At 44.1% G+C, this 20,205-nt stretch overlaps 1 protein-coding gene across 1 annotated transcript in view; it reads right to left on the bottom strand.

Annotated features, from left to right (window-relative positions):
- Positions 1 to 4,342: 4,342 nt before the first annotated feature.
- The window catches only part of mgat5 (alpha-1,6-mannosylglycoprotein 6-beta-N-acetylglucosaminyltransferase), an 82,865-nt gene continuing 67,002 nt past the window's right edge, over positions 4,343 to 20,205 (bottom strand). The window contains exons 11-16 of the mRNA XM_069675216.1: positions 14,712 to 14,861; positions 7,889 to 8,035; positions 7,691 to 7,807; positions 6,765 to 6,839; positions 6,524 to 6,681; positions 4,343 to 6,208 (exon numbers count right to left, since the gene is read on the bottom strand). Of these exons, the coding sequence (XP_069531317.1) occupies positions 6,010 to 6,208; positions 6,524 to 6,681; positions 6,765 to 6,839; positions 7,691 to 7,807; positions 7,889 to 8,035; positions 14,712 to 14,861 (846 nt within the window). The 3' untranslated portion in view covers positions 4,343 to 6,009. The remainder of the gene's footprint in view (positions 6,209 to 6,523; positions 6,682 to 6,764; positions 6,840 to 7,690; positions 7,808 to 7,888; positions 8,036 to 14,711; positions 14,862 to 20,205) is intronic.

Raw genomic sequence — 20,205 nt, 5'->3', positions numbered from 1 at the left:
GTATTCTTTTTTTGCCTTTATTCCAGAGGGAGGACAGAGGAGAGTGGCCTAGGTTGGGGGCCGGCGCATCGAGGACTATAGCCTCTGTATGTGGCCGTAGTTTAACATGGTTCGTTAACATGGTGGTTCAAATACGTTTGACTAGTCAGCAAAGAGGGTAAACAGAATATATATACAGTTTGATTGGGCCACATTTAGTTACTGGAATTTGGGGTTGAGTGTCTTGCCCGAGGAGACGCCGTCATGTGACTGTGAGTCAGCGATCGCACCCCCAACCTTCTGATCGAGAGACGACCAACTCTACCAGTGAGCCACAGCCGCCCCCGTGCAGTCTGGTGCCTTCCTTTAGTCTCGATCGCCTGATTCTTGAAGACATTGGCTGTGTCGGAAACCGCATACTAACGTACTGCCTACTACATAATCAAACAGTATGTACTGCATACTGCCTACTAACCTGACTATTAGGATGCCGGTGGCATCATATTCAGAGCCGTCGTCTCCGTATCACGTGACTTAATCGTTTACGTCCGGTCTGATCTCCGGTCCATCTCCACCATAGTAGAAGCTGAATAGCCGCAATGCATTTTGGGGCGGTTGAGTACAACCAGTGAGCTCCCGTCTCATACTCAAACATCTGAGCCGATCTAGTACACATCCGGGCATTTCTCACATACACAAAATTGCATACTATGAGATGGGAACGCATGACATACTCAATCTGACGTCACGGTTAGTATGAGTAGTATGATAGTGTGCGGTTTCGGACACACCCCACGACTGTAAACTATCACTGATCTCTGTGCTGACTGTCATTCTGCTCGACACTTCTGTCTACAAGCTGTGAATTACATACAGATATAAACATGTATATTATATAAATAATACTGTGAATGATTGGCCTTTCCAGCCATGTCAGTCCTCATGGTAAGTTGGACTATCAGTCGGTTATTAGTCGATGGAGACTTAACTGACATTCGTCACTGCTGATGTTTTCATACCTGATACCCAATTTGCTCCCATGATCACGTTACCGGCTGGTGAAAGTGGCCACATCAAACACACACACTGCATGATGGGTTTAGGACCCCAGTCAGGTCAATATTTACTTCTTTATATTGCATCCAGAGTCAACATCTCTTATCTGGAGCTGCTGTTTGTTCTGGGATCTAAAAGGGCGACTCCTTACTTGGTGTATTAAACATGTTTTCTTGCGGAGTGTTGTTACACAGAAAGAATTAATATAAGACTAAATATTTAGGTCTGGTGCAGCAGACCTCTTAATATAGCTGACTTTCCTCTGGAGTTAACTGAAGCACAGCGGCTCCTGAACCCCTCATGCTCATCTCTTCTTCACTCCAAAGCCTTAAAATCTTTGCGATCAGCGTTCGGTGACTGTGAAACATGAATGTAATTATCAGGTGGAGTCTCAGCCGTCATAGATTATCAGGAGCGGGAGTTTATTTTCAGAGTATTTAAAGGTATTTCCTCAAGTGTGTGTTTGCTGCGGTGGCTGTAACTGAATGTACGCACTGTGCTGTGGGACTAGTTTATGCGGCGCGCGAACGTGTTACTGCGATTACTCGTGATTAGTCACAATGTTTGTACTTTTACGTGAATATAAAAGTGGTATTTTTTACGGGGAGTTAGTTTAGCGACTAAAATGTGTCTGCGAATGTTGAGCTGAGCACATAAATTATATTTTGTCAGTAAGTTATGTAGTATAATCTATGTGCTAAAAGAAAAGCATTTGAAGCACATCAAACTGCTCAAGTTGTTCCACTGCATGGTAAACATGGCGGCCCAAATGTATCTCTATATCTTCATGTGTGTACGCACACGCACACTGTGGGACTCGAGCTGCCGACTGTAAATACTGGATCTGTATTGCTGTGATGTACAAATATAAAACCAGAGTCAGAGCCTTTTGTCACAGAAAAAAGGGTTTATTTAAAAATAAAGTTATATCCCTCTTACTCGTCAAGTACTGTGAAAACAAAAAGAAATGTTGTCACTGTGTTATCTTTCGCTGCCGCCGCCGCTCTGGCGCGTCACACGCCGGATGCAAACTGACGGCTTCTTCAAACAAGGTACAGAGTGGACAAAACCGAAGAGCGAGAAGCAGGTTTGTTCTTCACGCGTGAAACATTCGACGCCGAGGTCAACGAAGACAGATATGGTGATGGAAGCGTTGACTTCTGTTGGCGTTCCAGTTTCCATGAAGCTTGATTTCTCTTGAAACAGTTGATGATGTGATGTGTACAGCATGATTTGAATAAACATGACAGACAGAAAGTAAATAAGGCTTTTACTGCAACGAAATAAGTCGTCTTAGCTGCTCGCAGAGAAGGAAGTGACTTCAGCAAGTTCCGTCAGCTCACGAGAAAATAAAATAACTGACGCTTAGGTTCTCTTATAATTCTGTTAAAAACTTTCCTGATCAGACGAACAGAAATAAGGATCGTCTGATGATAGTGTGTAATTTTCTTATTGTCAACAAACCTTAAGGAACACAGTTAAATATCTCCTACCTCTGTGCATACAGCTCTAATGTTGTATACATGTGTATTACTCCCCACCAGAAAATAGTCCCCATCAAATTTCCTCCCGTTAGAGCAGCTGCTTTGGGAAATAACCAAGCCTTATAAAGAGTTATTTTTTGACAATGTGTGTCTTCAGTAGACCACATAAGATTTGTTGACATTAACAAAACTATAGATGATCATAAGCCGCCTCCTTTAAATGAAAGCTTAACACCACCAACGTTTCTATCTCACTGCATCACTGCTTAAGCGCATGTAGAGTCTGAACCTACAGGAAGTGCAGGAGAAAGGCGAATAAACCAGAAAACCGACCATAAATAAAGAACAGTCTGTCTCATGTGAATCCTCCAAAACACAACTTAGCGTTAAGTAATGCAGAACATGTTTCTCTTCTTATATTAACTGTAAATGTTTCTGAAATCAAATTACAGCCTGAAGCGGGAAATCTCATTGAAACTTCAGGTTCACATGTTAAATAATTTGAAGTGACCCTGACCTCTGATACGCCGCAGCAGACCGTCAGGCTGAAACAGAAGCAGAACCGAACTGAAGCATAAAAAGGCACATCATGTTTGAAACAATAACTTGGCGGCAGATCGTTGACCTGTTTAAAAAAGTAAAAAAAAAAAGAACATAAAAACAGTCTGAGCTGACACAGTGAGAAAGTACAGGTGTGGCTGAACGCGGCCTTTCAGGCTGAGTTTGTGCAAACAGAGAAGAACTGAGAAATCAAAGCACAAAGTGTACGAGGCTCCCGCTGGCTTTTCACAATAAGACGAGGAACGTTTGTTTGCTGCTGTCCGTCTTCAACAGAGTGATCAGACGATTGTCAGATTACTTAACGTGTATTTGTTTGTAGCTTATAAGTAATAAATATAAAGTCACATTTGAACTGTTAAAACCTTTTCTAGAAAAGTTAATCATGAAATAACTAGAAGGACTTTAATCAATAAGGACCAGCTCAGGAATTGAGCTGTATGAGGGCGTTTTTTTATCGAGTAAAGAATTGATTATTAATTAAGAGATTCATTTTCACTGTGCTCAATAAACTTATTTGACTTAATATTCGAATAGTCATTCATTTATAAAATAATCCAAAAGTTCAGGCAACTGTTATCTAATCTTGCCATCTGGTTGTAATGCGGTACTCTCGCCAGACGGTGGCTGTAGCTCATGTAAAAGGTGTTTGCTAACCGCCTTTAAATAACAAAAGAAGAAGAAAGCTTATGTGCCAGGTGCCGGTATAACGGGTTTGGGCGCTGTGAGATTCGAACCCACAGACTGTATAAAAAGATGGACGCCAAGACAGCTCCCTAAAAGTGAAGGCGCCCCCTGCTGCCTGGCTGCAGTATAGCTCATAAAGCCCGCCTCCTCCATGTTAACAGATGGGACATGAGTCAAACTATAAAATCAAATTCACGCCAAATAATTTTTTCTCAAACATGCTGTCATTATAGTTAGCTCTTATCGTGCTGATTTACGTCCAAGTGTTCATTTTTCTGACAAGTTTAGTTTTAATTTGGTGCTGTAAAAAGGATGATTGACAGCTCTGTCGACCAATCCGGCTCCTGCAGACGATCTGTTCCGGAATTGGCAGAGCAGAGGAGGAACGGCGAGAGGAGACGGTAAGTTTAGCGTGTGTTTTGGTTAGCGGAAGTGGCTACGGAGGCTCCACCCGCCGATCTCTACTGCGCAGCTCTGGCTCCAAATGACGTCACCATCGCAAGATGCGCCTATCACCTGGGCTATTTTGGCATCCCTTTCGTACAATGAGAGCAGATGGAGATGCATTATCCTTGGCCGGTTATACATTAATACATTCTCCATAAAGAATGATTAATGCATAATTAATAATCATATTCATGACATCACTTGTGAGACCTGAACAGCAGCAGACAGACCCTCCTCCCTCTCAATCACACACACGGAGATACGCTTGTCTTAAATTACTATCCATAAATAAAGATCTATAAAAGAAAAAAAGAAAGACACCCCTTCTATAAATAAAAAAAAGATTTCCAGCAAACAGAGATAAAGATCTGTATACAAAATAAATACAAAAGAAAAACTTTAAAACCCATATGAACAATATACAGTGTTACTAATATCATGTTAAACCTCTGCCAATAGATTAACGTAGTGCATTTTCCCCATTCACCACAAGAACTACCCAGTTTATATTACCTTAAACTTTTAGCGTCTGCCGGCAAATTAAGAAGGTTTTTCAAAATAAAAGAAGGAGATGGGAGAACGCTTTGTTGGCGTGTGCTTGGTTGAAATGAATGACATCTGTTACCCGGTAGGAAGAAGGTAAGTTTGGATCTGTGTTTCTCTGCAGGCTTACACGTGCTGCATCGAGGTGTTACCGCTGCTTCTAAAACTGTATCACCTACAACAAAACGTCACAACATCCTACAACATGGCGACTCCGTACACGACAGCTTTAGCTACAGAACACGACCCCTGATCCTGAACCATAGGTGTGTGTGTGTGTGTGTGTAGTACCTGGCGGCGTGCTAAAACAGTCAAAGAAAAACACTTATGTTCGTCTCTACTGGCCTTTTTGTTAAACACACACACGTTGTCGTCCTTCTAGCTTTAAATAAACATCCATCCTTTAAAAACAAGTGTGCAACTTAAACGTGAACGCGTGAAATTCAAGGGACTGACCGCGTCTTTAAAGGGGGATGAGACCACTTTACGTCTGGAGTTTGTGTCGGGAAGTGATCAAACTTCCAGAATAAAAACCTAAACATCTACATGACATGTCCACCTTCGTCGTCTTTTGTCCAGAAGAGACGAACGAGTTAGTTACAGTGTAAAACTGGGTTCTTCTTAAGCCGGGGGCAGCACCCCTGTGTGTGTGTGTGTGTGAGTGTGGTAGGGATGTGTGCCTTCAGGCATGCCAGTCCAGTGCAAACCTACCTAAAGAATAAAGAGTTTCTGATTTAACCAGGGGAGGTGGATGGAGGGGGGAGGAGGGGTCTCCTTGGTCCGTCGCTGCCGCGGTGACCCTGAACGCACACAGGCCGGGAGTCACCGATCCGTGCAGTCCACCAAGGAGGCAGCAGAGAGCCGATCTGCCGCTTTATCGTCTAAGGCGACTCCCTTTGTAGATTCAAGTAAAGTTCTCCGCCTGCAGGACTCGCAGCGCCCCCTCCCCGCCCCCACCCCCGCCGGTGAATCAGAGGGGTGACGGATGCTCAGGTTTGGCTGCGGGACTGATTCACGAAAAACAATAAATATGACGAACATTTGCAGTCACATGAAAGTTTTTCTACTCTGACATCTTCCCAAAAAAAGTCTAGTGTGTGTTTGATTGACAGCTGCTTGATGCCCTGGAGTGTGTGTCTCTGTCTCTCAAACACACTCGTTAAGCTGCTCCATATTTAACTCCATCCAGCGCCCCTTTTAAACTCCACCCAATCCTCAATCAGCCCGCCCCACTCCTGTCAGCCTGCTGCTGCTGCTATAGGCAGTCTTTGCACAGCGCCACCTGGCCCTTCATGTAGTCGCGGCAGGGGCAGACGCGCTGCATCGACGCGTGGGCGCCCGCGCAGCTGAACAGCAGCAGGTCGGACTGAAAGATGCAGTGGCGGCGGGTCTCGCTGTAGGCCGGGACCACCGTGTCTGAGCTGGACTCCACCGTCTGGCAATCGATGCCGAACCTGACAGGAAGACAGACACGTTGTTTGTTTAATGTTTGAATGTGAATGAGAGGTGAGACAGGCACAGACATGCTGAGGAAGAAAGAGCCTTGAGCCATTTCTAACAGTGAGCACACTGGGCCCTCTAGTGGTGATAACTCAGTACTGCAGTTTGAAGCATTACAGCTAAAAACATTTCTCTGGATGACAACAGCTTATGAATTTAAACCTGTGATGTGCTGCCACCTAGTGGACACTTTTATAATAATAAACTACAACTGAAAGGAAGTCTAAATGTATTGACAGGTTATATAAATGTGTGTGTGTGTGTCGCACCTGGCCAGGTCCTTGTCCTTGTTGAGGTGCTGGAAGAAGGAGGGCTCACAGATGAGCTGCTCCTCCTGACACACCTGCTTGCAGGAGCGGCCGGGCTCGGCCAGTTTCACCTGCAGAGCTGTGAGCGGAGGCCACATCACCTGGCCGTGGCAGAAGTCCTGACGACACAACGAGATGTCACACAACAGGAAATACAACGGCACAGTCGAGTGTGCAGCTCCTATTTGAACAATGAAGGTACCTGGTTCTCAATGAAGGCGTTGACTCTCTGCAGCATCCCCTCACAGGTGAACTCGTAGGGCAGGTAGGGCTCAATCTGATCAAACAGAGAACACACTGGTTAGTGAGGAGGAACAGTGTGAGACATGAGCTTGCCTCGCTGTATGTGTGCGAACATGAAAGCACACACGCAGCTCAGCCCGCCGTCCTCCCTTTGTACTTCCTCGTGAGTCCTGCCGACCTCCACGCACTCTCATTAACGGAGGAAAATTCAAGCAGTGAGGACCAACAACCGGAGCCTTTGTTGCAGCACCGAGTCGCTCGCTGCTCCCTCCGCGTCTTTGTGTGGGGAGGAAGACGAGGAGGAGGAGGAGAGGGAGGGAGCGCGAGCCAAGCTGGAGCCTGGTAGGCCGCAGCTCGGCCGCGGATCACAAAGCATATGAGGCTCCGCAGGCTTGTCCAGTGAACAAAGGCATTGTTCGGACCCGCCCGGCGGAGCGCAACACAACACGGGGCGCCGAGCCCCGGCTTTAAATATGCATGGGCCCGGACGCTGGGATGGAAGACGACTTGTTTCTTCCTTGATTTAAAAGATGAGGGAGGGAGATTTGCTTTCACTCGCTCTGTTTCTGAACAGGTTTCCATCAGTTAGAGTATCAACCTTTGATAATCAATACAGCTCTTCTAACCGAGGGCTCGAACATGTCCTAGTTCCAGCTCTCCTTTGAGGATGTTTGTCCTTTATTTGCCTGCCTTGAGGCCAAGAGATGACTCTGTGGCGGCCATGCTTCTTTACCTTATACTCTCTGTTGTTGTCTGTAACCAAATCTCGCTCACGGAGAAGTCTCGCGCTGAAATCCCGCACAAGACGGTAGTTGTAGGAAGAAGGATTTAAGGCCAATGTCATGGCAAAGCTGGCAATAGGACAATAAATCCTTCTGTTTTTACCTTCTGGCTGAGGATGGAGCGGATGGCCTTCTCCACCTCTGCAGCATCCTCAATATCCACCGTCCACACGTGGGGCTGGCCGATGTACACCTCAGCATACGGATGTTGCGAGGTCAGCTGCACAGAGAGCAGAGGTTTAGGAAAAACAAGCACATCTTCTAGAAGAGTCTGCAGAGTGTGAAGCTCCGCGCGCATCACCTCTCTCAGCGTGGGTTTGCCCTTGAAGAAGTCGGTGTTCTTGCTGCTTTTCGGCGGGGTGAATTTGGGGTTGAGGAAAGCGCAGCCGTTGGCGATGGCCTCCAGGGGGGCGGGACCCTCGTAGGGGAAGGACAGACCCACAAACAACTGCAGAGGAGAGAAAACAACCAAAGTGAGTGCATGCTTGGTTTAAAACTTTACATTATTTGTTCTAACACAGAACAAAGACAGAAGGAGTAGGCACGTGGGAGCCGACAGGTTTCAGCTACAGAAATAACCAGCATAACAAAGAGGAGGGTGAGGGGTAGAGGGGTTAGAAGTTCACGGGCAGTGGTGAGGAGTTTCTGCTGTTTGCTGATAGCAGCAGTTAGCCCCAGTTGAAGCGAACCTCCCGTGTTATCAGCACAAAATACAGCCGAGGCAGCACTTTTTCTTTAGGAAACAAGGGAGGAAAAACAAGCAGGATAATATTAGGACCCTCTAATGTTTATTGTTCCTAAAGGCGGCTGGACGTTTGGTAAACAGGGATTACTGGGATATCTTGCAGATGGAAACTGGCTGTACAAAAAGACTTTACAACAATTACAGCAGCCTGTAAATCTGCTTACAGACTTATGATGTATTTGACATACTTATTACTACGTCTCCAAGGGAACTACAACCATTTTTAGAGCTTTAAAATTTGTATTTATAAGCGAGAGCTGAGAAAACAATGAAAAAAGAAGGACAACTTTGCGTACAAAAATACTGTTCATCATTTTCTTTTCTGCTAATTAGCTTGTGGCCCCTTACAGGGCTTCCCACCCACAAGTTGGGAACCACTCACCCAAATCACTTACACTGACAGCAGGCTGGGAAGGGCTACTTTAACTGCCACTATGAACCATGAGGAGTGGATTCAGCATGCAGAGATCACATGTGCTCAAGATTCAGTCACAATTATGTTTAATTATTACATGACTCTGTTAAATACTTGATTCTGATAGGTGAGTTACGACATTCCGAGGTGTGTTATTTCTCGGTAAGGCAGACGGCAGACGGCCAACACGTTTCGGACGGCACGGGAAAACTAACACTCCGACGGAACGGCAGGACGGCAAAACTAAACACGCATGACGAGATGTTGCTATGGTGAATAAATGTCATCGTGTCATCATTTTATGTAATTGTTCCCATAATTGTATAAACGCAGCTTTCTCTTGAAATTCTATCGCAAACATGTTAGATTTCCCTCATAACGTTCATTTCCAATATGGATAGTGAAAGGAGAACTGCACTTGGTGCACCCTTGTAAAACGACAGCTGCTTGTTTTACGTATTATAATATGGTGTCAGTTCATCCGGTTGTGAATTCTGTTGCCGTTACCGTTGCCGGCCTCACCACATTTTACCGCCCCACTCTCTTCCAAGAAAATTATATCCGGTTTTCCGTCTACCGTCTGCCTGAATCCACGTGAACGCAGCATAACAGACCGTTCGTATCGTACAATCCGGAGGACTAACTGTAATCATATCAATCCGCCTGAAAGAAGTCCGGTCAATTTGACGTCGGTTCGTTTACAGAGAGACAAAACAGCGGAGAGAAAGCAATAAAGGTGGAACAATGCAAAAACTGAAGGCTACGACAGAGAGACCTACAAAACTAAAGACGGCACACGACGTAAACATTAAACAGAACACGGTACGGGATACGGCTGTGAGTAAGACGGTGAATGGAAAAGAACATATCAACAGACTCTGACAGTGACGAGACAGAAAACTGCGCCGCGCTGATTCCTGCGCTCCTGTTCACCTTGTCTTACCTCACCATCAGAAATGTTTCCATTTAACGCGAGTAAACACAGCTAGCTTAGCTCGTTTTACGAAGGCTAGAGTAAACAGTTGCTATGACGCAGCTCTCACTGCGAGTGTAACGGACTATTTTTAAACGGAAATGGAAATATAATCATTTTTTAAATTAATAAATTCATTTTCAAATCAATATTTGATGTCAAACTATTGATTTTCGTCGTGTAATAAGCCTGTTTTACTGTATGTTCTGTGGGTACTTATGACACAATGCTCACATACTTAGCAATGTAAATGTGTGTATGCGCAGAGATTAACAAGTTCCTTCCTGCTGAATGGGAAGAGCAAATATTTGCAGGTCAGTCGCAGTAGAAGCAGACTGTCAATATGACTAGTGACAGTTATCCAGAGAGGGAAAGATGGTGGTGGTGGCGTGTGGGTCATTAACTGGAGGTCCAGAGCTGGTTAGTGACAATGACTACTCTGTTTGTGCTTGTATTGTGCAGTGTGTTTCTGCCTGTACAGACAGAACAGACTCGTTTTTAACACACAGTACAACAAAGAGCACCATAAAGTGTCTGAATATTCTTTGACAATAATCCACAATCACGCTTGGCTTGTGAACAAAGCTCGTCTGTTTCACGTGTGAAAATAACAAATTGTTTCTAGTTAACACCTCCAGCCTTCACAGCAACAGACTTCTGCCAACAGGAGGCAGCAGAGCACACTTCATCTTCTCCTTCCTCTCTGTGTGTGTATGTGTGTGTTGTGCATGCATGCAAAAGCTCTCCAACACTGGGAAACAGTCACCCACTATTTATAGGGAGCGAGGAGGGGAGGGGATGAAGAGAGGAAGGCGCAGAGAGCCGGAGAGAGAGCTTCTATGGTTGAAAGGAAAAGCAGTCAATGCGTACTGACTGACTGAAGGACTCAAAGGTGGAAATGGATGAATGATGCATGCATCGGCCACGTGACAGTTCAAGATTTAAAAAGAGGGATCGATGAAGATCGTCGCATTTACCTGACAGCTCTTAATTAGCGTGCATTAAAGCAGTTTTGTGTATTCATGTTCATGCACTCTGCAAGGATTAGTGCTGCATGTCAAGGACATTCTGCTTATAGGATACAATGCAACACATCAGAGCTGTTCTATTGATGTGTCCTCCCCTATGAAGCACCCTGCTTTAGCATGCATTTATATACTGATACTTTATTTTTTTTACGCTATTATAAAAATTATATACATATAAATATAAATTATCATAACCCCCTATAAAGCTGCACGTACATGCGCTTACATGAGTCTTAAACACATGCATGTACAATGAATGAAGCTCCTTTGTTAGGAGGCTAATTTAAAGGAGCAATCCGCCCCTGGAAAAAGCCGCTGTCAGTCAAATTGAAATTGGCGCCATAGTTGTGGAGAAAGTTGTACAGCTGGTGGTGTCGCCCATTCTACATTCCTACATTACCCAGCGTGCATTGCACCCCTCCCTCTGAAAGGAACGGCCCAGCGAGAGACGCTGCAGGCAATCAGAAATACATCGAGAACATACAGGTGGATCGTCTGGGTCTGCAGTCTGCATTTCAAACCTGACGATTTTGAATGAGACATGACATCCTCGATTGAGGAAGTGTAGTTTAGTGAGCTCTCTGGCCTCGCAGAGCGCATTTCTTTCCTACCATACTGGCATTAGCTCCCTGATAGCATGACAGGACTGAGGTTAAAATTGGCGCACTGGCCCTTTAACTTTGAAACCATCTGAGTGTAGATCTGTTAGCATGAAAGACACCATCAAGGATACAGCATCCAGAGGTGGTTCTTATCATCACATGATTTTCCTATCATCATGCACAGCAGTGTTTCATCGTTGGACACAGTAGCAGCTCACAAAAGCTTTTGCGTTTATGATCCTGTTTACTTTCCGAGGAAAGTTACAGTACAATGAATCCTTTGGTGGTATTTCCTGCTATCTGATCCTCTGACCCGTGGCTGAAGAGACAGAAGATTGCCATGCAAATGATTATCAATCAACAATGAAGAACAAGCTTGCTATTGTGCGCCAACATGAGACCAATGTACATTCAGCTAAACATAGATGTCACTGAGTTTAATAAGCCGGAGGGCTAATCAGGCTGTTGGTATTTATAATCCCAGCACCTGCCATGGGGTGCGTTTGTTTGCTACTATCACAAAGTCACATTTTTACTCTATAACTTGCCTCTGGTTGATTTGTAATGCAGTGGGCGTGCTGGAGGAGTGCGAAAGAAAATAAGAAGCACATGCGAGACAAACCGGACGCAGACAGAAGGAGGCAAATAAACAGACAGCTAGACAGACGTAAACGCAGCGTCAGTGAAAAACCTTTGACTCCTGTCAGCCGTCGTGACGCAGTAAAGCTTTGTCACTCAGCCGTTTGATCATTGACACTTTCCCCCTGATAAAGCGCACCGACGTCAAGAGTTTATTTCAGGACATTTTTTGTTTGAGAGAAAATCAAATGTCAGACGTCAGCGGCGACAACTTTCCACGTAAACACGCCTCCACAAACACGAGTGTTCTGACAGTGTACTCTGTCAATAGTTAAACCCCAGAAGGCCAATTAGCTCAGGCAGTGTGATAGCAGGTAACAGTGAACGTGTAAGCAACAGGAAACACCTCATGTTGTCCTTGTAAGTGCCTAAACAACAATGCACAATATGTCGGAGTTTTAGGGACAGTCTACCTGAATCCTGCAAATTAAAATTCAACCAATTACCACTCTGGCACCATTTTTGGACTACTTTTTTTTCACTTTAATGATCTTCTCCACTGCTGAATTCACTACGTCAGTCAAGAATCATATTCCGGCTGCAGCAAAACTCTTCGCAGAACAAAAGATGTTGAAATCTCAATCTATCTTTTATTCTAAAGCCGTCTGACTCCCGATCCGCGGCTCTCCCGCGCTCTCTATCCCTGTCGCAGATCTCGTCTGATGTCTCTCTCTCCTCTCCGTGTCTGCCTCTCCCTCCTCTCTGCTCTGATGGGAAAGCATCAGGTTTCAAAGGTTAAAGGAATCGAAGCTCGCGCCGCCGTATTCTTTTGAAAAGGATGACTGGAGCAAAAAAAAAAAGAAACACTAATGATGGTTTTCACCTTCAGCTGACATTGTTTTCAGGTTTCTGAGGACCGTGTAATTTTAATGCAGATTCCCAATGGCAAGAGGCAGTTGTATAAAATGTAGAAGATATTCTTTGTTGTAGGAATACAATGAAGCTCCGTGATATAACAGCAATTTCCCAGTCATAGCGTCGCATCTGTAAGTGTGAGGCAGCTGTCGAGCTTTACATGTTGAAGCTGTGTGCATGAGGCTCTAATGTTCCTTAGCATGTTAAGAGCTTAGAGGGCTGTCATTCTTTAGCCTTTCCGAAACCACAAAGAGAAGATATAAAGTGTGTGGAATGGATTAAACCAGGGGTGCCCAATCCTGCTCCTGGAGAGCTACCTTCCTGCATGTTTTAGGTTTCTCTGTACTTGAACACAGCTGATTTGAATGATCTGCTCGTTATCAACTGAAGCTTCTCAGGGGATTGATAACGAGCAAAACATTCGAATCAGGTGTGGAGCACGGAGAAACCTCAAACATGCAGGAAGGTAGCTCTCCAGGAGCAGGATTGGGCACCCCTGGATTAAACAGTGTGTTTGTTCGCTCCAACATAAGCTGCAACTGTTAGCATGTCCCGCTACCTACTAGGGCTGCCGCTTTTCAATCGAAATATGTTGTTCGAATCTGGCGAAACAGCTCCAATGCTCTCACGTTTAAAGTAGTGTGCCTTGTATTCCAGCCTATAAACAAAAGGAGGAAACTAACCAGCCAAGCCGTTGTTAACCTTTCCTGCTTCAGCGACCCGACCGTAGTCAGAAAGCACAGGGGAGACTTGCTGTTGTTCTGCTCCAAGCTGTAGCTAGCTTCGTGGCTAACTCCTGTCATGCTAGCAGCATGCCGCAAGCAAGACACGTGAGCGCGGCTTGAGTCTTGAGGAGTCGTACATACATGAAAGCTGGACGTCAGTGTTCCATATAATTCGAATTAGCTACATTAGCTTAATGTAAAGCAGAAGCTCAGTTCACAACTAGCACATTCAATATGTGGAAGCACTTTCTTGGATGCTATTTAAGTCGAGGCTAAGGTTAGCAACCTTGTCTGAGAAAGCCTTATGTTTGCTAAATTAATCTCTTAGTCCTCATTTGAAAAGACTTTAAAAGTCAAAATACACTCACCCAAAACATAAAAATAGTCAAATACAGCTCACAGTTATGTAAACTAAGCAGCTAAGTGTGATTATGTTGGAGCACAAAATGGGGTCTGGTGCCTTATTTTACGACACTGGTGTCTACATGGAAGACACTGACTACAGCTAGAAGACATGATTTAGCCATCAAGGGTTCTACCTTCATAATAAGACAGTGTTGAGCATTAAAAAGCCACCCACAGTGAGCATTTATACACATATTATGAAGCTACTGTTTAATTAGCTTAACTAGCCAGCTAGCACCAGTGGTCATTCCAGCTGGATAAATCAAAAGTAACATTTTTAGTTGTAAATCTGTTAGGTAAATTGAATCAAGATAAAACTACTACAGTACATCTGTTTGCAGGTTTTGTTTTCATGCATTTGGACTGACATTTATAGCAAAGTGTTTACAACAGGGATAAGTCGGTTTAAGGTAACGCTCTTCACAACAGTTTTCAGTGCTGCCACCAAAAAGAGCCGTTTGTGTTTAAAAGCTTTTCACGCATTCTGTGGACATGTCAAGAGATCGCTCTATACAGTACAATCCAGTCGTTCATCAGGCTCTGTAACTGTGTCCTTGTCTTTGTGAAAGAGAGTGGCATGAGTAGTGAGAGGAAGAGACGAGTGTGGACGACTGGGCTGAGGACAGTCAGACAGCCACTTGGATGAAGGCTCTTTCAGAGGAGGGCCTTTGTTTACTCACAGACACTCTTCCACGTCTCTTTTAAGAATCATATTCTTTCCGGCATGGCAGACTCACCTTGGTTTCTCGGAGGAGGAACTGCAGGTCTCGGCCGCTCAGGATGCCGTGGTTCTTGACGTAGCTCGGGAGGTGCACAGTGCTGGTGCCGTGTACGGTGCCGTGGACCTCCATGTAGCTGTGGATGATGTCCAGGTATTTCTTTTTGTCCTAGAACAAACAGGGAGATACATTCAGTACTTTCAGTAACAAACGAAAATCCTCATTGAAACCAGAATCTTTTAAAGTCCGCTCTGAGAGGTTTTTTCCAAACTGGGATCCAAAATGTATCCTTGAACGAACCATTCTGAATTACATTTTTATGAGGGGATCAGTATCATTACTTTGTTCTGTGGCCTGCTGAACTTTTGTCCGAGCTACCTGACTGACCATCTGGCCACAATGGAAGGCAGAGCTAAAAATAGCGCTGTATGAGGAGCAACAGTGCACACAATACCCTGCTATTGTTATTGACGTCTACCTGATCCTTGATGTCCTTGTTCAAAAGACAATAAAGCTTTAAAGCATGCAAATAAAGCCTGCTTCCTTTCAATGAAAAGTCGTGTCCAGTCTATTGATGGCGTCATAGTGATGTCATCAGGGTCACCTCGGCGTTGACAACGGATAATAGGGGTGGGACAAAATACTCATTTCTCCTCATGGTGGCACTTGTGACATGAATAACGTGAACTTGTTGTATCCTGCATCTCCTTCTATCCCATTTTCGGCCCATCCAGTCGAGGCAGATGGCTGTTCAACATGAGTCTGGTTCTGCTCGAGGTTTCTGCCTGTTAAAAGGAAGTTTTTCCTTGCCAATGTGCCGAATTGCTAAGTGCTACTCATGGTGGATTGATGTTGGGCCTCTCTTTGAATAACTTAACAAAGAGTCGGTCTAGACCTTCTCTTTCTGTAAAGTGTCTCGAGATAACCCTGGTTATGATTTGGCGCTATACAAATAAAATTTGATTGATTAAATTTGATTGATATCGCATATCGTACCGCATATCGTATCGCACATCGTATCGCACATCGTATCGCACATCGTATCGCACATCGTATCGCACATCGTATGGCACATCGTATGGCACATCGTATCGCACATCGTATCACACATCTTACTGCACATCGCACTGCACATCGCACCGCACATCGTACCGCATATCGTACCGCACATCGTATAGCACTTCTTACCGCATATCGCACCGCATATTGTATCGCATATCTTACCGCATATTGCACAGCATATCGCACCGCATATTGTATCGCACATCGTATTGCATTTTGCATGGCATCACGAGTTACACTGTGATTCCCATCCCTAATGGACAGGGGAATATTTAATGATTTTACCCCTATGGGCAGGAGTCTGACAGACATTGGGCATTTGCCAGACAGGGTAGTTAGTTAGTAGGTAGTAAATAGTATATTGGCATTATGGGAAATGTAGGCCAGCCCATTGGATTTTTGTCCCAAAAATCAGGGACAATGAGATCTTGGCCCTGCTGCATTAACAATGACCAGGGTTTTTTTTATGCAACTTCTTCAGTATTGCCAACTTAATTTAAGTGCTGTAACACTTGACTCTTAAACACCACATTGAAATTCATAATGTACATACTGTAATACAGTGTTATAGTCATAAACAATCTGCTTTTATTATTTCCACCTTGGCGAGGACCCTTTGAAACATTTATATGCAGCCCCCAACAAAATGTTGTTAATATTCCTTTTTCTCTGCCTACCAGTGCGCTTTCATCTTCAAGGGCACATTTAAGGTTCCCGAAATTTACTGCAGTGATTACACTCTGCCTCTGCATTCTTTCATGGAGGATCGTGCATTCAGTTCAAGCTGATAAGAGTCCAGCGGCGACTGGAGCAGAATTACAAACATTATAAAAGACATAAAATACGGGGGGCAGGTTTAGCTGTGTGGGTGGAGCTCCTAGTTCCTGTCACATTTCAGCTGTCCTACCAATAAAGGCCAAAATGATCACTCAACAGTATGTGTGAGTTAGGGTTCAGAAAACAATGTATCAACATGAGGTATTAATCAACTTAACCAACAGGCCTACAGACTGGCCTACAGTATCATGAGCTAATTTCTAAGTCCTTAGCAATCCCTGTCAAGTTTGTCATCGAAGCTCAGTTGGTAGAGCAGGCGCCCCTTGTACAGAGTCCACAGTCCCCAACACTGATCGCAGGCTTGACTTCCGCTCTGCAGATCATTCTTTGACAGTCACCCCCCACTCTCTACTCCCCACACTTCCTGTCTCTCTTCAGCCGTCCTATAAATAAAGGCAAAAGCCCAAAAAATAATCTTAAAAAAAAGAAAGTTTGTCACAGAAGACACACGAGAGCGTCTGTTTCAAAATAAGTCACGTTAATCAGTTTGGATGAAAACATCACTTCCATAATAAAAAAGCCTTTGATCGTCCCCACACTGAAATTGTCACACTAGCTCTTTGATTCTCATAAACGAGGACACGACAGCCGTGTAGCTGTGCCAAATATGCACACAAAATATTCCCTCGTGTGTCCTCCTGAAATCCTGTGCCAAACGTGTCTTTTTGCGCAGCCATATGGGAGCAACTTACAATATGGTGGAAAGCTTTTAATGCTGAGCGCTTAAGGGTGGCGGTACACACAAAGGTACACTCACCAGTATGTTTACACACACTGATACAAACTAAATGTTATTGATTAGCAATAGCAACACTCATGAGGCAGGAACACCTCATGAAACCTGTTTCAAATTAAGACACCGCTCCTATAAACGAGCCTGCCTTTGAAACACTTCTGCCTCCAGGACATTTAGCTGCCCTCCACTCCCAATGTGTGCGTGTGTGTGTGTGTGTACGCGCTGTCCACCTCAGTGCTTCCTTTTCGGGTTTAAATTTCAGGTAGCCGCTCGTCAGAGTCCCCGGAGGCCTGGCTATCAGATGCCTCCAGCCAGCCTGCTGTAACTAAAGCAGCCTGGTGTGTTTGTGTGTCTCTTTGAGGGTGTGTGTGTGTGTGTGTGTGAGAAAGAGAGACATGAAGTCCTAATTAGAAGGTGGAATCACTATCCTGTAATCTTTTCGCTCAGGAGAGCTGGGATTTATGCGTCTGTATGAAGGGATTTATAAATGAGTTTCTGGTGGGCACATGAAGAAGAGGCGGGGAATACACACACACGCTTACAAAGATCTATCGAGGCTTGTGCATGAAATCTGAAAAAAGAAGAGCTAAAAAATTGTAGGACTGACTACTCTTGTCACATGACTGCAGCTGCCTCCAGAGGAAGGATAAAATAACGGCGCTAAAAGAAAAGACATCATGAAGTCTCTTAAGGCAGCAGGATGTGTGTGATGTGTGTGTTCTTTTTTTTTTTTTGACCGCTTGAGTGCCTGTGTGTGTGCGCAGCGGAGGAGCAGAGATTGCCCTGACCCTTCGAGGCAAGAGCCACACAAAGCTTTACGGTCAGAGGACATCACTTGCCAGATGCTCTGCGGAGCGTGGCTGGATTCTCTCTCGCACACAGACAGACACTTCGGTTGGACTGAAGGGGAATTTGATTTAAAAAGTAACCGAAAAACTGATGAAAGATATAAAAATCTGTGGGGCAGCATGTAAGGAAAGCATAAACAGGTGGAGGGAGCAGAATGTGTTTTTACCTGTATGTACTGTATGCGGATGTACACTTCTCCCAGCTCATGCAGTTTGCAATCTAAAACCAGGAAGCAGATCAATTGCAGCAGCCCTGTACAGGAGCATGTGCTCAGGGAGTTATAAAATAACTGCTTTAGCTGGAGAGGCTTGATTGAAGCAGAGAGAGAAGGAGGAGGAGGTGAGTTTTATGACCTTGTAAATCAGAGGGAATTTGTAAAGCCTGGCTCGGAGAGGAAACAGGAGAGGCGGCGGCTGCTTTCTGTCGGCGGAGGGGAGGGTTGAGGGATGAGTGTCCGGGGAGGATAGCTTACGGGCTGAGACACAATATCTGAGACTCACGGCAAAGGAAGTGAGGGCTACAAAGCTGGAGAGACACAGTTAGCTTGTTATTGATGCCACTGATCCCTTTTTATGACTGCTCGCATTACATAACTCGCCAGTTTATAAGTAAGAAGCAAGTAATTAGTTAACATTTTTTAAATCCAATGCATGTCAAGTTAACTATTTGTACCTGGCTGATATCACAGAGTATAGCAGCTCAATAGACGGCATATCTAGTAGCTCTTGCATGCTTATTAGGTTTTAATACTCTGTGTGTAATGTTTACAACGTTATCTATCTTAATTAAGCATGTCAGCAGGCTAACATGTGCTCACAATACAAAGTCAACATGCTAATGTGTTGTAATGTTTACTATGTTCCCCATCTTAATTTAACATGTTAGCATGCTAACATGCTCACAAAACATAGTCAATATGCTAATGTGTAGCAGGTTATGTTTACAATTATCACCATTGTAATTTAGCCTGTTAGTATGCTAACATTCTCACAAGAAAAAGTCAACATGCTAATGTGTAGCAGGTAAAGTTTACCATGTTCACCATTATAATTTAGCCTGTTAGCATGCTAACACACTCAGAAGACAAAGTCAACATGCTAATGTGTAGCAGGTAATGTTTTATAATGTTCACCATTGTAATTTACCCTGTTAGCATGCTAACATTCTCACAAGACAAAGTCAACATGCTAATGTGTAGCAGGTAATGTTTACAATGGTCACCGTTGTAATTTACCCTGTTAGCATGCTAGCACACTCAGAAGACAAAGTCAACATACTAATGTGTAGCAGGTAAAGTTTACCATGTTTACCATCTGAATTTAGCATGTTAGCAAGCTTACACATGCTGACGAGACAAAGTCAACATGCTAATGTGTAGCAGGTAATGTTTACAATGTTCACCATTGTAATTTAGCCTGTTAGCATGCTAACATTCTCACAAGACAAAGTCAACATACTAATGTGTAGCAGGTAAAATTTACCATGTTCACCATCTTAATTTAGCATGTTAGCAAGCTTACACATGCTGACTAGACAATGTGAACATGCTAATGTGTAGCAGATAATGTTTACAACGGTCACCGTTGTAATTTAGCCTGTTAGCATGCTAACATTCTCACAAGACAAAGTCAAAATACAAATGTGTAGCAGGTAAAGTTTACCATGTTTACCATCTTAATTCAGTGTGTTAGCATGCTAATTTGCCAATTAGCGCAAAACACAAAAGTTACAATACTTCAGACCCTGAGACAACTGAATCTTCATTTGTTCATCTTTTATTTAGTTTGTTCTATTTATGTTTTTCTTTAAAAAAAGAAGAAGCAAAACGTCACGTGAAAGCCATGCCCACTGAAAGGGCAAACAATCAGCGTAAAAATATGCGACCAAGGGCTAGCAAGACGCCTGAAGCTAGCTTAAAACATTTCTTTCATTATTATGGGCATGTCAATAGATTATTTTAGCTGCCTATCTCTACCATAGAGTTCTTCTACCTCAGTGTCCCTTCTCCTTACCTTGCTTTTCTTAGAG

The sequence above is a fragment of the Semicossyphus pulcher genome, unplaced genomic scaffold, assembly GCF_022749685.1.
Source record: "Semicossyphus pulcher isolate SPU_LCO1_2020_fin unplaced genomic scaffold, fSemPul1.0.p SCAF_24, whole genome shotgun sequence".
Classification (NCBI taxonomy): domain Eukaryota; kingdom Metazoa; phylum Chordata; class Actinopteri; order Labriformes; family Labridae; genus Semicossyphus; species Semicossyphus pulcher.
Note: the sequence above shows the minus strand (reverse complement) of the source record. Positions and strands in the feature narration are given on the sequence as shown.